Below are 12,069 nucleotides of genomic sequence, written 5' to 3'. Positions count from 1 at the left end.
TGGCAATGCACCAGTTCTACTCCATTACGGAACAGCATTGAAAAATTGTTTGGCTTTCTTGAGCAGAATTTAGTCTCCTTTCATTTGAGGAATCTGTTTCAGCTGGGTCCTGAGAAGAAAGTCCCCTGCCTGTTGATAGACTACTGTTAATTAAGAGTTCCTGTGACATGAAAGAACAGCCTTTCCCCATTCCAGAAGCACTTAGCTGATGATTTCAGTTTACTTCACTGACTGGACTTGAGATACTGCAGTATTTTGCTTTCTTTGTTTGGGGTTTGGTTTTACTTTGTGGAGAGTCAAGACCTACAACTGCGTATCATCTGCTAGGCCTGCTAAGAAACTGCAGAAATAAAACAGACTGACGCAAGGCTTTGAGCCAGTGGGGGAATAACTGCATTGATCCTGAGACATGACATGAGATCAGCTGTTAATTTCAAGAAAGCTGGTTCTGTATCTCAAGGATCTTGAGAATTCAGCAACAGAAAAATGATCTCATCCTTGGAACTAAAGTGAGTCTCTTTGCCCAACTGAAAAGCTATCTCAGTTGCAGGCTGCCTAACTTGATTTCAACGGCATGGACACTCCCAAAGGTACATCTGCTGTGCCATCACACGAGAAACTATTAGGGAAAAGTGGAGAGGAAAGCTCAGCACTTTTCTGGGAGAAAGGGCTGTGATCAGACAAAGATCTCATTAAGTTTGCTTTGCCATCTTCACTGTGATAAGGTCTACTGCTTACCATAAGCAGAGGCTTTTGACTTTGGCTAAGTAAGACAATATGTTTAAGCTTACAGTTCCAGTATCCTGTGACACTGCAATCTTACCCCAAACTGCAAGTTTACCCCAAAGCTAGAACTGAGAAGCTCATGCTACAAAATACGGAATCAGGAAAGGAGGCCCTTTACAAAACCGTATTGATGAAAACTAGTCTATTTTTTTCTGGTCTAGAATGCCCTTGGTGGCAGTTTGACAGATGAAACCATTTTAGGAGGCACAGTTCAAAAGCAGCTTTTGTGCTCATTTTCTGTTTATTAAAGGAGCTGCCTGGATTTATTCTACAAGCAGAACTTCTTGGAATTTTTGGCTGCTCTAAAGCTCAACATGGCTGTTAACTCAGGAAGAAACTGCACTGAATCAGTTTTCTCAGGAGGCATCTCCAGTCTTCCATCTATTCACAAAAGATTCAGCTCATCTGTGGAATCTATTTACCCGTAACTTGGTAGTAGTGCCAATATGCATCTGATTTCCACAGAATGTGACATATGGTTATTTGCTAGTTTGCTAGTCATTTTTACATCTTATTTTAGTCCATGTGGGTTTTGTTCTCTCTTTTTTTTTTTTTTTTTTGGCCTTCAAGGAGACCAAGTTAATGGATTTTTCATGAAGAATCATTTAGGATGAAATGGAGTGGTTGTGTTACAGGAGCAACACCATAACCTTCTGCTGGCACCTCCCTAACATCTCTCCACAGGATGTATTTTCAAAGCTGTAGAGGTGCACAAGCAACTAGTTTCTGCGTAATGAGTTTGTTCTGCTAATGTGTTACTACATACCAGCTCAGCAGTCCACCAAGCCCTGACTGACCCAAAGCTTCAGTGTCCCATAAGCCCTAAGTCTCTGATGGAATCAAACGGAGAGCTTCCAGAGCGCTCTGCTTGTGCCCCCAGCATGGATTTTCTACTTAATTGAGTGGTATGTGCAACAAATGCCAAAATTAACGTTTCCTGCCAAAACAGGGACATAAGACCTCCTGTAATGTGGGTTGTTGACAAGAGCTATAAAAATGTTTGCATTTATATTTGGAGTTGGTTCATAAGAATATATCCACTGTTAACTACACAGCAGGCTGCTCCTCAACATCACATGAGGAAAGCTGCTTTTCAAATCCAGAAGGTGACAAACAATGGATTCAATGGCAAGAAAAACCCCACTTACTAACTGCTGTAGGCCTACAGAAAAATAAAAGAACACAAGAGAATGCGAGTTAGAATGGAAATAATACTATTTGCTGTTCCTGCAGATGAATCATGAGAAACACTGTATGCAAGCTATGAAGAATTCCTCAGTGGGGGTTCCTATCACTTAAAATTGTATACCTAATCATAATGAGTAGTTTTCTCTAACCACTTTTGCTAAGAGACTAATGAATAGGGTGAGCTGGGCCATACAGTTGGTTTGTACGAGATGAAAATAAGTGACCAGCGCAGGGCTGAGACCCCTCAATGACCTCTCTGCACTGGCAGCCAGAGGACGGCTGCAGAGAGAAAGAGAGGAAATGGGGACGATGACCTGGCTGCAAGAGAAGTCCCTTTGGTCACAGCAGAAAACATCTGTCTTCAAGGCTGTAGGGAGGTACTGTCTGTTGCAGGCCAGGCTTTTGTAGGTGGCCCCAGCATGGGGCAACAGTTTCAGTGAAGGACGCCATAGTTTTTAAGGTGGATTCAATATCTAGTTGTTTGTCATGGCACGAAATATCTGGTTGCCCCCTTCAGTCATGTTTGTACAGAAATCTTTGTTGCTAGTCAATAGGCCTCTACAAATCTCCATGAGAAAACCATTTAGAAAGCAAATAAAGTACTTGAAAGTGAGCGTTAGTATCCAAACAGATCTTTTAGCAATATTAAAAAATACAGAGTAAAAGCAAGTCAGTCAATTCTTTATTCCCCCTGAATAAAAGGTTTAAAGATGCTCACTGTCTACAGCAGCAGAACGGTAGAAAACATCTTCAGTGGGATTAAGACTCCTACAGGATCCACAACACATGCGAGCCCAAGTTTATAAAAGAGACAAAGTGAAAAAAAGCCCAATTATCTAATCTATTAGTCAAAAGAATAACTTTAGAACATACATCAAATTTGGTTTAGTGCACAACAAGAAAATTCATTGTTTATAATTCACCATTTATAAAAGACTTACCTGCTCTAGGCATTGAAGCGTAACAGAAAAAAACATAATCATACTCAGTATTACAGCTTGGGGTTTTTGGCAAATTTTTCCTGGTGTAAAAAGTCTGCTATGTCAGTAAAAGAGTTAATGTTAAATATATGTTAGTTCACACTGCCACTAAGATACAAAATAAAGTAGATTTGGTCTTCCTTTATGACTCACTTAATTCATTACCAGTTTCAACCACTTTAAACCCTGCCTGTCTGAGTTTGGAATCTGGATATCCTGCTATTAATCTCACACTATGGCTCACTCATTCAAAACTCAGTTTGACACCTGCTGTTCATTTGTGACTTGACACCCACTCCATTCAAGTTTCCACACTTTGGTTAACAGTGGTAGTGTTTTTCCCTCATACCTTGTTTCAGATTGATGCAAATATTTTCTGATAGCTGAATGATTTTTGGAACAAATAAATTCCGCCTCTTGAGGGAACCCATTAAATCCCTTTCCATTCTGAGTGGTTCTTTGTATTTTGATCTTTTTAATACAGACAGGTTTCACTTTAAAAATGTTCTTTCACTCCAGTGCACTTTCTGTTGTGTTTTCCAGAAAAAAAATCTGTTATGGAAACTCCAATTTTGCTTATTGTTTTGAAGTGTGAGCTTTTTGCTGATGCTAATGCCAGTCTATGCACCAAAATCGGGAAGCTATAAAACATCCTGACTTGTTAACAAGGGCTGTTTGGTAGCTAACTGAAGAACAAATTATGCTACAGACGTACCTCATGGTCTTCTCTTACCTGGGGCACATAACCACTAGCTTCCAGGTAAATGCGAGAGTATAGTCCTTTCCTTGAATAGCCCATTATCTAAAAAAAAACAGGACATAGAAGACTATGGAAGCTGAAAGGCTGGAGCTGAATGGCCTGTTCAAGATCATGTAAGAAGCAAGAACCAGCACCGAAAATGAATCAAGTTCTCCTAGGATTCGTTTATAGCCATGCACACAGAACTATGCTGCTTTAGATAGATACAATTATGTAAGGGATTATGCAAATAAATTTGGTGGTGTAAGGATGACCACATTACTTCCTGTGAGTATTTCCAGTCTGAGCTAGGTATTTCCAGAAGCGTATGCACAGTTGACTAAGCTGGGTATTTGTGCTTTTAGTTTGCACTCATTCCCCTACCCTAACAAATTACATCCTAAATTTACTGGACAGTATACAAACAAACCCCTAAGCCCCCTAATAAACGCATGGAAGCGAATAAGGGTACATAACGCTCAGCAGATAGCTGAGTGCATGAATGCAAGGCTCTCTTCAGTGCACTTTCCCTTCAAAAGTACACCGTGTGTCACAGCCATGTTGCAGGGTCAGCCAGCACTGCTCTTGTCCTGGAGACTCCCGTCTCTTCTCCCAGTTGGGAGCCCAATCCCACAGTGTACCAACAATAAACAAAACATGGAGTGTTGATGCCGAACCAAAGCTCACAGACGGTTATGAGCTCAATCTGTTAACTTCCTCAGGAAGAGCAATCACAAACTGACTCACAGCTCTGCTCTCCTGGGGAAGAGCTTCCTCCTGCTGTTGATCATAGTACAGGCGAATCACGATCTATGATGTTCTCTCTGCAATGCACCGCCAACTGCACCGGGCCTCTCGCCGTTGGGAAGTTTGCTCATGTGTTGAGTTGCGTTCAAATGAAATAGGCAAACTTTGGAAGGGTAGTTAGTTGTGAGGGAATTTTGTGCTGATTAATACGGTGCCAGAATAACACATATCCAGTGCAAGGGGTTATTTCTGCACACATTCAACAATATTTCCCATACTTAAAACCTGTGACTTTTTGTAGACTACTCATCTGTCCTGTGTTCCCTTGCCTGCCTCCAGAACAATTTTTTTGCAGTTTCCAGGGCACACACATAAGGTGCCTATGCTGCCAGAAGAATGCCACCACGCCAGTGAACCCATTGGCTAAGTAAACCCATTGTGTATTAAGAGCAGCGTCCATTTGACTCGATCTCTGCGTAAGTCTTTTTTAGGTTCGCCGTATATGAATTTCATTACTTGTGGTGTGGTTATCTGCAAATGCAGCCATTTGTCAGCTTTACTGTAGCGCAATGCTCCCCCTAGTGCCCAAACTGTAAATTGCAATTTTAGTAGTTCAATGCAATCTCTCCCTTCAAATTGAACTGCATGTAATAAAATCACAGGCAATACATCTCTATTCCTAATACGTCTGAAGGAGTAAATGTTACTGACTACTTGAGGTCAGAAATGCTAATTTATTCTAGTTTGGATGTCTCCAAATAGCTATCACTTGGGCAACTACACCCTGGGCTGCATCAAAAGAAGCACGGCCAGCAGGTCGAGGGAGGTGATTCTGCCCCTCTGCTCAGGTGAGACCCCACCTGGAGTACTGCATCCACCTCTGGGGCCCCCAACATAGGAAGGACATGGACCTGTTGAAGCAAGACCAGAGGAGGGCCACAAAGATGATGAGAGGGCTGGAGCACCTCTGCTGTGAGGGTTGGGGTTGTTCATCCCGGAGAAGAGAAGGCTCCAGGGAGACCTTACAGCAGCCTTCCAGTACCTAAAGGTGGGCTACAGGAAGGATGGGGAGGGGCTCTTTATCAGGGAGTGTAGTGATAGGACACGAGGTAACGGCCTCAAACTGAAAGCGGGTAGATTTAGATTGGATATCAGGAAGAAATTCTTTACTGTGAGGGGGGTGAGGCACTGGAACAGGTTGCCCAGAGAAGCTATGGATACCCCATCCCTGGAAGTGTTCAAGGCCAGGCTGGATGGGGCTTGGAGCAGCCTGATCTAGTGGGAGGTGTCCCTGCCCAGGGCAGGGGGGTTGGAACTAGGTGATCTTTAAGGTCCCTTCCAACCTGAACCATTCTGTGATTCTGTGCGTGATTCTGTAAAGTGCTAACAGCCAAGGAGGTAAACTGCAGCAAACCCAGTTTCTACTATTTCCAGAAATAATCCAGACTTTACAAACTGTACAAGAGAGGTTAATCATGTTAGGGCTACAAAAATGATTAGGATGATTAGAGGAGTAGAACAACTCTCTTAGGAGGAAAGGCTGAGGGACTTGGGTCTTTTCAGTCTGGAAAAAAGACAACTGAGGGGGGACCTTAGCAACGCTTATAAACACTTAAAGGGTGGGTGTCAGGAGCATGGGGCCAGGCTCTTTTCAGTGGTGCCCAGTGACAGGACAAGAGGTAACAGGCACAAACTTGAGCACAGGAAGTTCCATCTCAACATGAGGAGGAACGTCTTTCCTGTGAGGGTGGCAGAGCACTGGAACAGGCTGCCCAGAGGGGTGGTGGAGCGTCTGTCTCTGGAGACATTCCAAAACCCCCTGGACGCGTTCCTGTGCCACCTGCTCTGGGTGAGCCTGCTCTGGCAGGGGGGCTGGACTAGATGATCGCCAGAGGTCCCTTCCAACACCTACCATTCTGTGATTCTGTAATCATGAATTAAACTTCATCTGTGTGGAGGCAGTACGTAGATGATTTCCCCAACAAAATAAGCTAGTCAGCTCCTCTGAATTCTGGGCACTCCTTGCACCATCCTCTGCTCCCTGAGGCTCTCAGTCAGCTGGGGGACTTGAGCAAGGAAGAAGGACTAACTCCATGAGAACCCTGTACATGGTTCAGATAAATTTTGTTGTCACCTGAGTTGAGTGGGTGATACTGGGAAATCCTAACTAGATCTACTGCTGAGATACAGAGCGGTGGCCCTATGAAACTCCGACAGTTACACATTCTGAATGACACCGTCTCACACTATGCCATGCCTGCAATGACATAATGAATAGGCATGTTCATTCCTACTTAACCCACCAGCTCGGTCCGCAAAATACAATCATCTCTGCTGCTCCTTCTTCCTCACACTGTTCCCCTGCTTCACCACGGGGTCTTCGCACAGGCTGCAGTTCTACAAGAACTACTCCAGTGTGGGTCTTCTCCATGGAGTGCAGTCCTTCAGGAACAGGCTGCTTCATTCAGCATGGGTCCCCTGCAGGGTCACAGCTCCTGCCAGAAAACCTGTGCTCCACTGTGGACCCCCACAAGCCGCAGGGGGATGTCTTCTCCATCATGGACCTCCATGGGCTGCAGGGGGATGTCTTCTCCATCATGGACCTCCACAGGCTGCAGGGGGACAGACTGCGCCACCATGGTCTTCAGGTCTGCAGGGGAATCTCTGCTCCAGCACCTGGAGCACCTCCTCCCCACCCTCTTCACCAGCCTCGGTGTCTGCAGCGTTGGTCCTCTCACAGTTTTCTCACTCTTCTCTCACACGCTGCCATGCAGTGTTTTCTTACACTTTATTAAAACGTTCTCACAGAGACACCACCACCTCGGCCCCTGTGGTGGGTGGGTTGGAGATGACTGTCCCCGGCCCGGGGCAGTCCTGGACAATCCTCACAGAGGCCCCTGCAGCCCCCTAGTACCAACCCTGGGCACTGACACCCGCGACAGCCCTGCACACAGGGAGAGGCAACTGCTGGGGGTAAAAAAGGTGGTATATTTCACATTAATTGTTCAATCTAAAGAACTCCCACAACCAGGGAAGCAACGGCTGCAAGCGGTGATTTGGATTGGGAAATAGCAAGCAAAGCAAAAAATAACCCAGCACAAAGATTAATCTAAAAGAAGTAAGCAAAGATTAACTTTAAACAGAGGCGTGATGTCTACATTCAGGCAGCCTGTTCGTGAAATCCGCCCTGCCCAGCCGCGGCCGCTCAGGCACCTGCGATGGCGTGCCTGCCGTGGGGCAGGACGGACGGGATCGCCTCTTAAAACCCCTGTATTTCACAAGCGTCCCGCCCTGCCTGCCTGGAAAAATATGGATACACAGGGAGCGGGCTGGCCTGGAGCCTGAAAACAACCACCTCCCCCCGCCCCGGGACGGCGCTCCGCCCTCCCCTCAGCCGGGCGCCGCCGTGGCCGCCGCTGCATCCCGGACTACGTTCCCCAGGGGGCGGTGGGCGGTGGCGGCGCAAGCGCGGTGCTGCCCTGCCTTCTCTTGTCCTGCCCTGGCGGCGCCGGCCGGGCAGCGCAGTCGAGCGCACGGCAGCGGAGCGGCATGGCGGCGGGGCTGAGGTTTGACGGGCGGGTGGTGCTGGTGACCGGCGCCGGAGGAGGTGAGCAGCGCCGTCCCCTCCTGTCCTGGGCTGCGGTGTGGCGGGGGGTTTCGGCCTCCCGGAGGAGGCGGCTGGATCCGGGAGGTCGGGTGAGGCGGGCACCCTGCAGCCGCCGCTGCTGTCGGCGGCCCTGGCAGGTGCCCCCGTGCCCTCCGGTGGGCAGCCGGGGGAGCCTGTGAGGGCTTCACTCCTTAAAAAAGGGTTATTTTGTTGGTTTGGTTTTTTTTGTTTTTGTCCTCCCGCAACAGGGAGAGGTGTGGCGGAGGGAAGGAGGCGCGGGGCTGCGGGGGAGGCCGGGCCCGACGGCGGCCCTGTCAGGTGCCGGCCCTCGCCCGTCAGGGCCGCCGGGTCGGTGCCAAGGCTGTACAGGGGTTACGGCCGCGGCTCTCGCCGGGCTCTGGAGCGGCTGCGGTTTGATCCGAGCCCCGGTACTGCTGAAAACGAGCACTTTGGTACTGCCGCCAAATGCGTTCTTTAAATACGCGGGAGGGGTAACGCTGCTTCACGCCGGTCAGTAATGCTCCATGTACTGCTTTGGCGCCCTGATTCCTTCCAGGTTTGCCTTGGAACTAGTAACTGACGCCCGTAACCTGCCCGGTCTGAGACAGCGGTGTTCCAGCAGGGGTTCCCGGCGCCGTTGCGGAAAGCGGCCTCCGACGTGCTGCTGCCTTCCTTGGGCGGCTGCGGCTGGGAGGCAGCCTGGAGGCAGCGGGGAGGTGGAGGGAGGGCTGGGGAGAGAGTTCTTTCAGCAGCAGCAGGGCTGGGCCTGTGCTCTTGGTGGGCTGCGGGCCTGGCCTTTCCAAGGGGGGTGGTTCCGCGGTGGAATGCTTGGGTTTGCCAGGAAACTTTTGTTTTTTTGGTATTTGTTGTTGTGGCGTGGGGTTGGTTCGTTGTTTTTAGTTTTTCTTTTTTCCCACTTTTTGTTTGTTTTTTTCTTCTGAATGCATGCTTTGACTTTTGCCTACTCTGGTACTTCCAGCAAAGATATGGGCTGTGAGTGTGGGTGAGAGAGGGGCAGTTTGTGGCCGTGACAAGCTGCTAAAGGATCTTCTTCTGCCATCCTCTAAGAAGGTTCAGCCTTCCCACAGTGAAGGTTTGCTCTTTTCTTGTGGAGCTGCACGTAGCCAGAGGAGTCATTTTGGGGGCCTAGATTATGTCAGGTCTTGCAGAGAAGGACTAAGAATATGAGATTTTGTGGAAACCATTGGGTAGTCCACTCACGTCACCTGAAGGTGACAAACCTCAGAATAATTGAGGCCAGACCTCTGTATAGTGCTTTTCAGTTTTTACTGCTTTTTTCAGCTTTTTTCTTTTTGTGCTTTTCTCTATATAACACGTCTCACTGAAGAACAGGTTAAGACGTTAGGTAATAGCAAAACCAAGGCACTTTGGCAATAACAGAGCTTCTAAAAGGCACTGCATGGAGCAAAAATTGCTTGTCATAAGTGTGGGTACACTGACTCTTATACTTCTAGTATTAGGCTGCTCACAAATGGTTTGTTAACAGAGAAAACTGTCCTTGGATGTTGTATTTCACAATAGATTTTTGATAAGTGGTTGATTAAATTTAAGCCAAGATAAAGGGAAGCCCTGTTAACTTCAGATTAGTTGTTGTTTTGCTTCTATTTTGTTTACAGCACTGTAGTTAGACTGTACTCCTGATAGCATTGTTTGTCAACACTGATTTTTGAATTGGATGCTGCTGAAAAGACCAGAGCAGGGAATTTATTTAAAACATCTGGATCATTAATTTGTTTTAAAGTGAGACCTGTTTTCACACACCCTAGTGTCTAAAAATACAGTAGTTTCTTTTCACTTTGGGCAAATCCCTTGTGAAGTACTGTTCCTGCCTGTCATGAAGCATTGTCAGTGTTTATATGATTCAAGCTATTTTTTTTTTTTTTAAGATTAGTTTTGATTCTTAAGCATTCCGTCCTTGCTTGCCAATTGAGAATACCACCACATATAACATGGTCTGTGTTTTGTGCACTTCTCAGTTCCGTGGCTTTTCAAAACAAAAAAAAAGTTTTCTTGTACTTGGATTACATCAGGCAGTGGATGTATGTGCACCTTGCGTATGATACTCTCCATTGCAGAGGCTTATAGGAGTGTTAAGGAAAATTCCAATTTGTTAGCGTGAGATTAGTGTGTTGCAGAACAATCTAAACAGTTCTGACTTTTTTTTTACCCATTTTTACTTTTGAGAGCTAGCTTTGAATGTTTTGGTGAGGGGCAAAGAGATACTGTTGCACTCTGAGAAACTTTTTTCTGACCGATAATCTTTTGATCGTTCAAATCTCAGTTTCTTTTGGAATGAAAAAAAAAATTGTTATCATTGATATCAATAACTTTTGACTGGTACAGTGGATAATATCTCTGTAAATCATTTGTTGTAACAAATAACTAATGTATAACGCGTAGAATCTAAGCTAGAGTAAAGGTGCAAGAGTCTTGCTTTTGCGTGTGAGGCAAAAATGACAGTCTTCTCTTATGATAGGTAAGCTATGGGTGGATCTGGTTAGCTGTGATATTAAGTGATTCCTTTGTATCCAAATAATTGGAAGGGTTTTGTCAGTACATCTTCAGTCACGGTTAAATTTTGTTCAGTTTCTTCTTTAAATCTTAAAGACTAACTTTAACCAGGGAAGTACCCTGTTCACTTAAAATGTGATCAATTAACTTGAAACGTCCCCTCCTTCTTTGAAGTTACATCAAGACATTAAACTTTCTGCATTACAAATGTATTTTTCTATCACAAGCACAAACTCAGCAGCAGACAGCTTTCCTGATGATTCTGTTGAGTGCAACAGCAAAGAGTAAGCATCGGGATTTTTATTTTTTCTCCTGACTGGAGGTTTTGTATACAGTTTATCTGTTTGTTTACTTTTATGTTTTGAACTTACATGAAACTTTTAACTCCTGGAGGAAATAATGTTTTGGGTTGAACCTTCAAGATGTTTGTGTTGATTTGGTGCATTTTTCTTTGTGCAATTAATTTTTGTGTAGCTTTTTCTCTGAATTGTGATCCAGGAGACAAACTGACTCTTGTTACTTTTGTTTTTTTAAACTAGGACTGGGCAGAGCATATGCTCTGGCTTTTGCCGAAAGAGGAGCTTCAGTAGTTGGTAAGTTTTGTGTTAACTAACTTGATCTAGAAAATAACCTTTGCCTTTTCGCATAGCTCATATTGAACAGTCCATGCCCTTTTAGACCATAACCTTTGTTATTTAATGGCTTTCTGTCTTATCTTTTGCTATTTAAATTTTGCTTCTAAGCTTTATTTTCTTATGAAACAAGTTGCCCAAGTTTGTCAAACAGCTTATCTTTGCTGGAAAGCCGATTTGAATCATATCGTTTCCTGGACTTGACTTTCATCTATGCATCCCAATCTTTACTGTGAGTTGTCGCCAGAGAGAGTGTTGTCTTAGATGAATGCTGTTCAGAAACTTCTGATATAACCATTTGAATATGCAAATATGTTGTCTTCTAGTGCCTTCTCCCACAAAGTAAGTTACTGGAATGCAATGTAGTATCACTAGTGCCCAGAAAACACAGAATGTGCTGAAAGTGCACTGCATTGTTTCTCTCTGCAGTGCATCAAAGAGAGGAGCCGTCTGGTCTCAATGGCAGTGTCAAATAACTCTCAGTAAAGGGTTTGTGACAGTTTCATAGTCATTTGGTTGAACCTTCTTCAGGGAATGTTTAGTGTTGCCAAATGCTATATCACAAGCTAATTCTGAAGGTTAAGTTACATTCTTGGGTGCTCCCTGGCAGTTGGCATTGCCGTTTGACTGCCTACGAATGAATTTGTGTGGATATTGTTGATGAGTTCAAAGTTAAACGTTTAAACAGATTATGACAAGAACTTGCTCACTGATTTTTTAGTAGCTTTCTAATAAAAATCCCAATCTCAGTAAATATTGTTAGTTTTTACTTTATTGATTAAATATGAGAAGCCTGTGTAGATAAAAAAAGTGCTGGGTATTTTTTTTCTGGTAGTTGCCACCTTTGATATTTACCTT

The 12,069-nt window shown here is 45.1% G+C and overlaps 1 protein-coding gene across 1 annotated transcript in view; it reads left to right on the top strand.

The window, feature by feature from the left end:
* Nucleotides 1–7,881: 7,881 nt before the first annotated feature.
* The window catches only part of HSD17B4 (hydroxysteroid 17-beta dehydrogenase 4), a 65,792-nt gene continuing 61,604 nt past the window's right edge, over nucleotides 7,882–12,069 (top strand). The window contains exons 1-2 of the mRNA XM_074569175.1: nucleotides 7,882–8,047; nucleotides 11,119–11,172. Coding sequence (XP_074425276.1) covers nucleotides 7,990–8,047; nucleotides 11,119–11,172 — 112 coding nt within the window. The 5' untranslated portion in view covers nucleotides 7,882–7,989. The remainder of the gene's footprint in view (nucleotides 8,048–11,118; nucleotides 11,173–12,069) is intronic.

This window comes from Larus michahellis, chromosome Z (genome assembly GCF_964199755.1).
Source record: "Larus michahellis chromosome Z, bLarMic1.1, whole genome shotgun sequence".
In the NCBI taxonomy this organism is placed as follows: Eukaryota; Metazoa; Chordata; class Aves; order Charadriiformes; family Laridae; genus Larus; species Larus michahellis.
The sequence above is the reverse complement of the archived record's forward strand: the minus strand, read 5'-3'. Positions and strand labels throughout refer to the sequence as shown.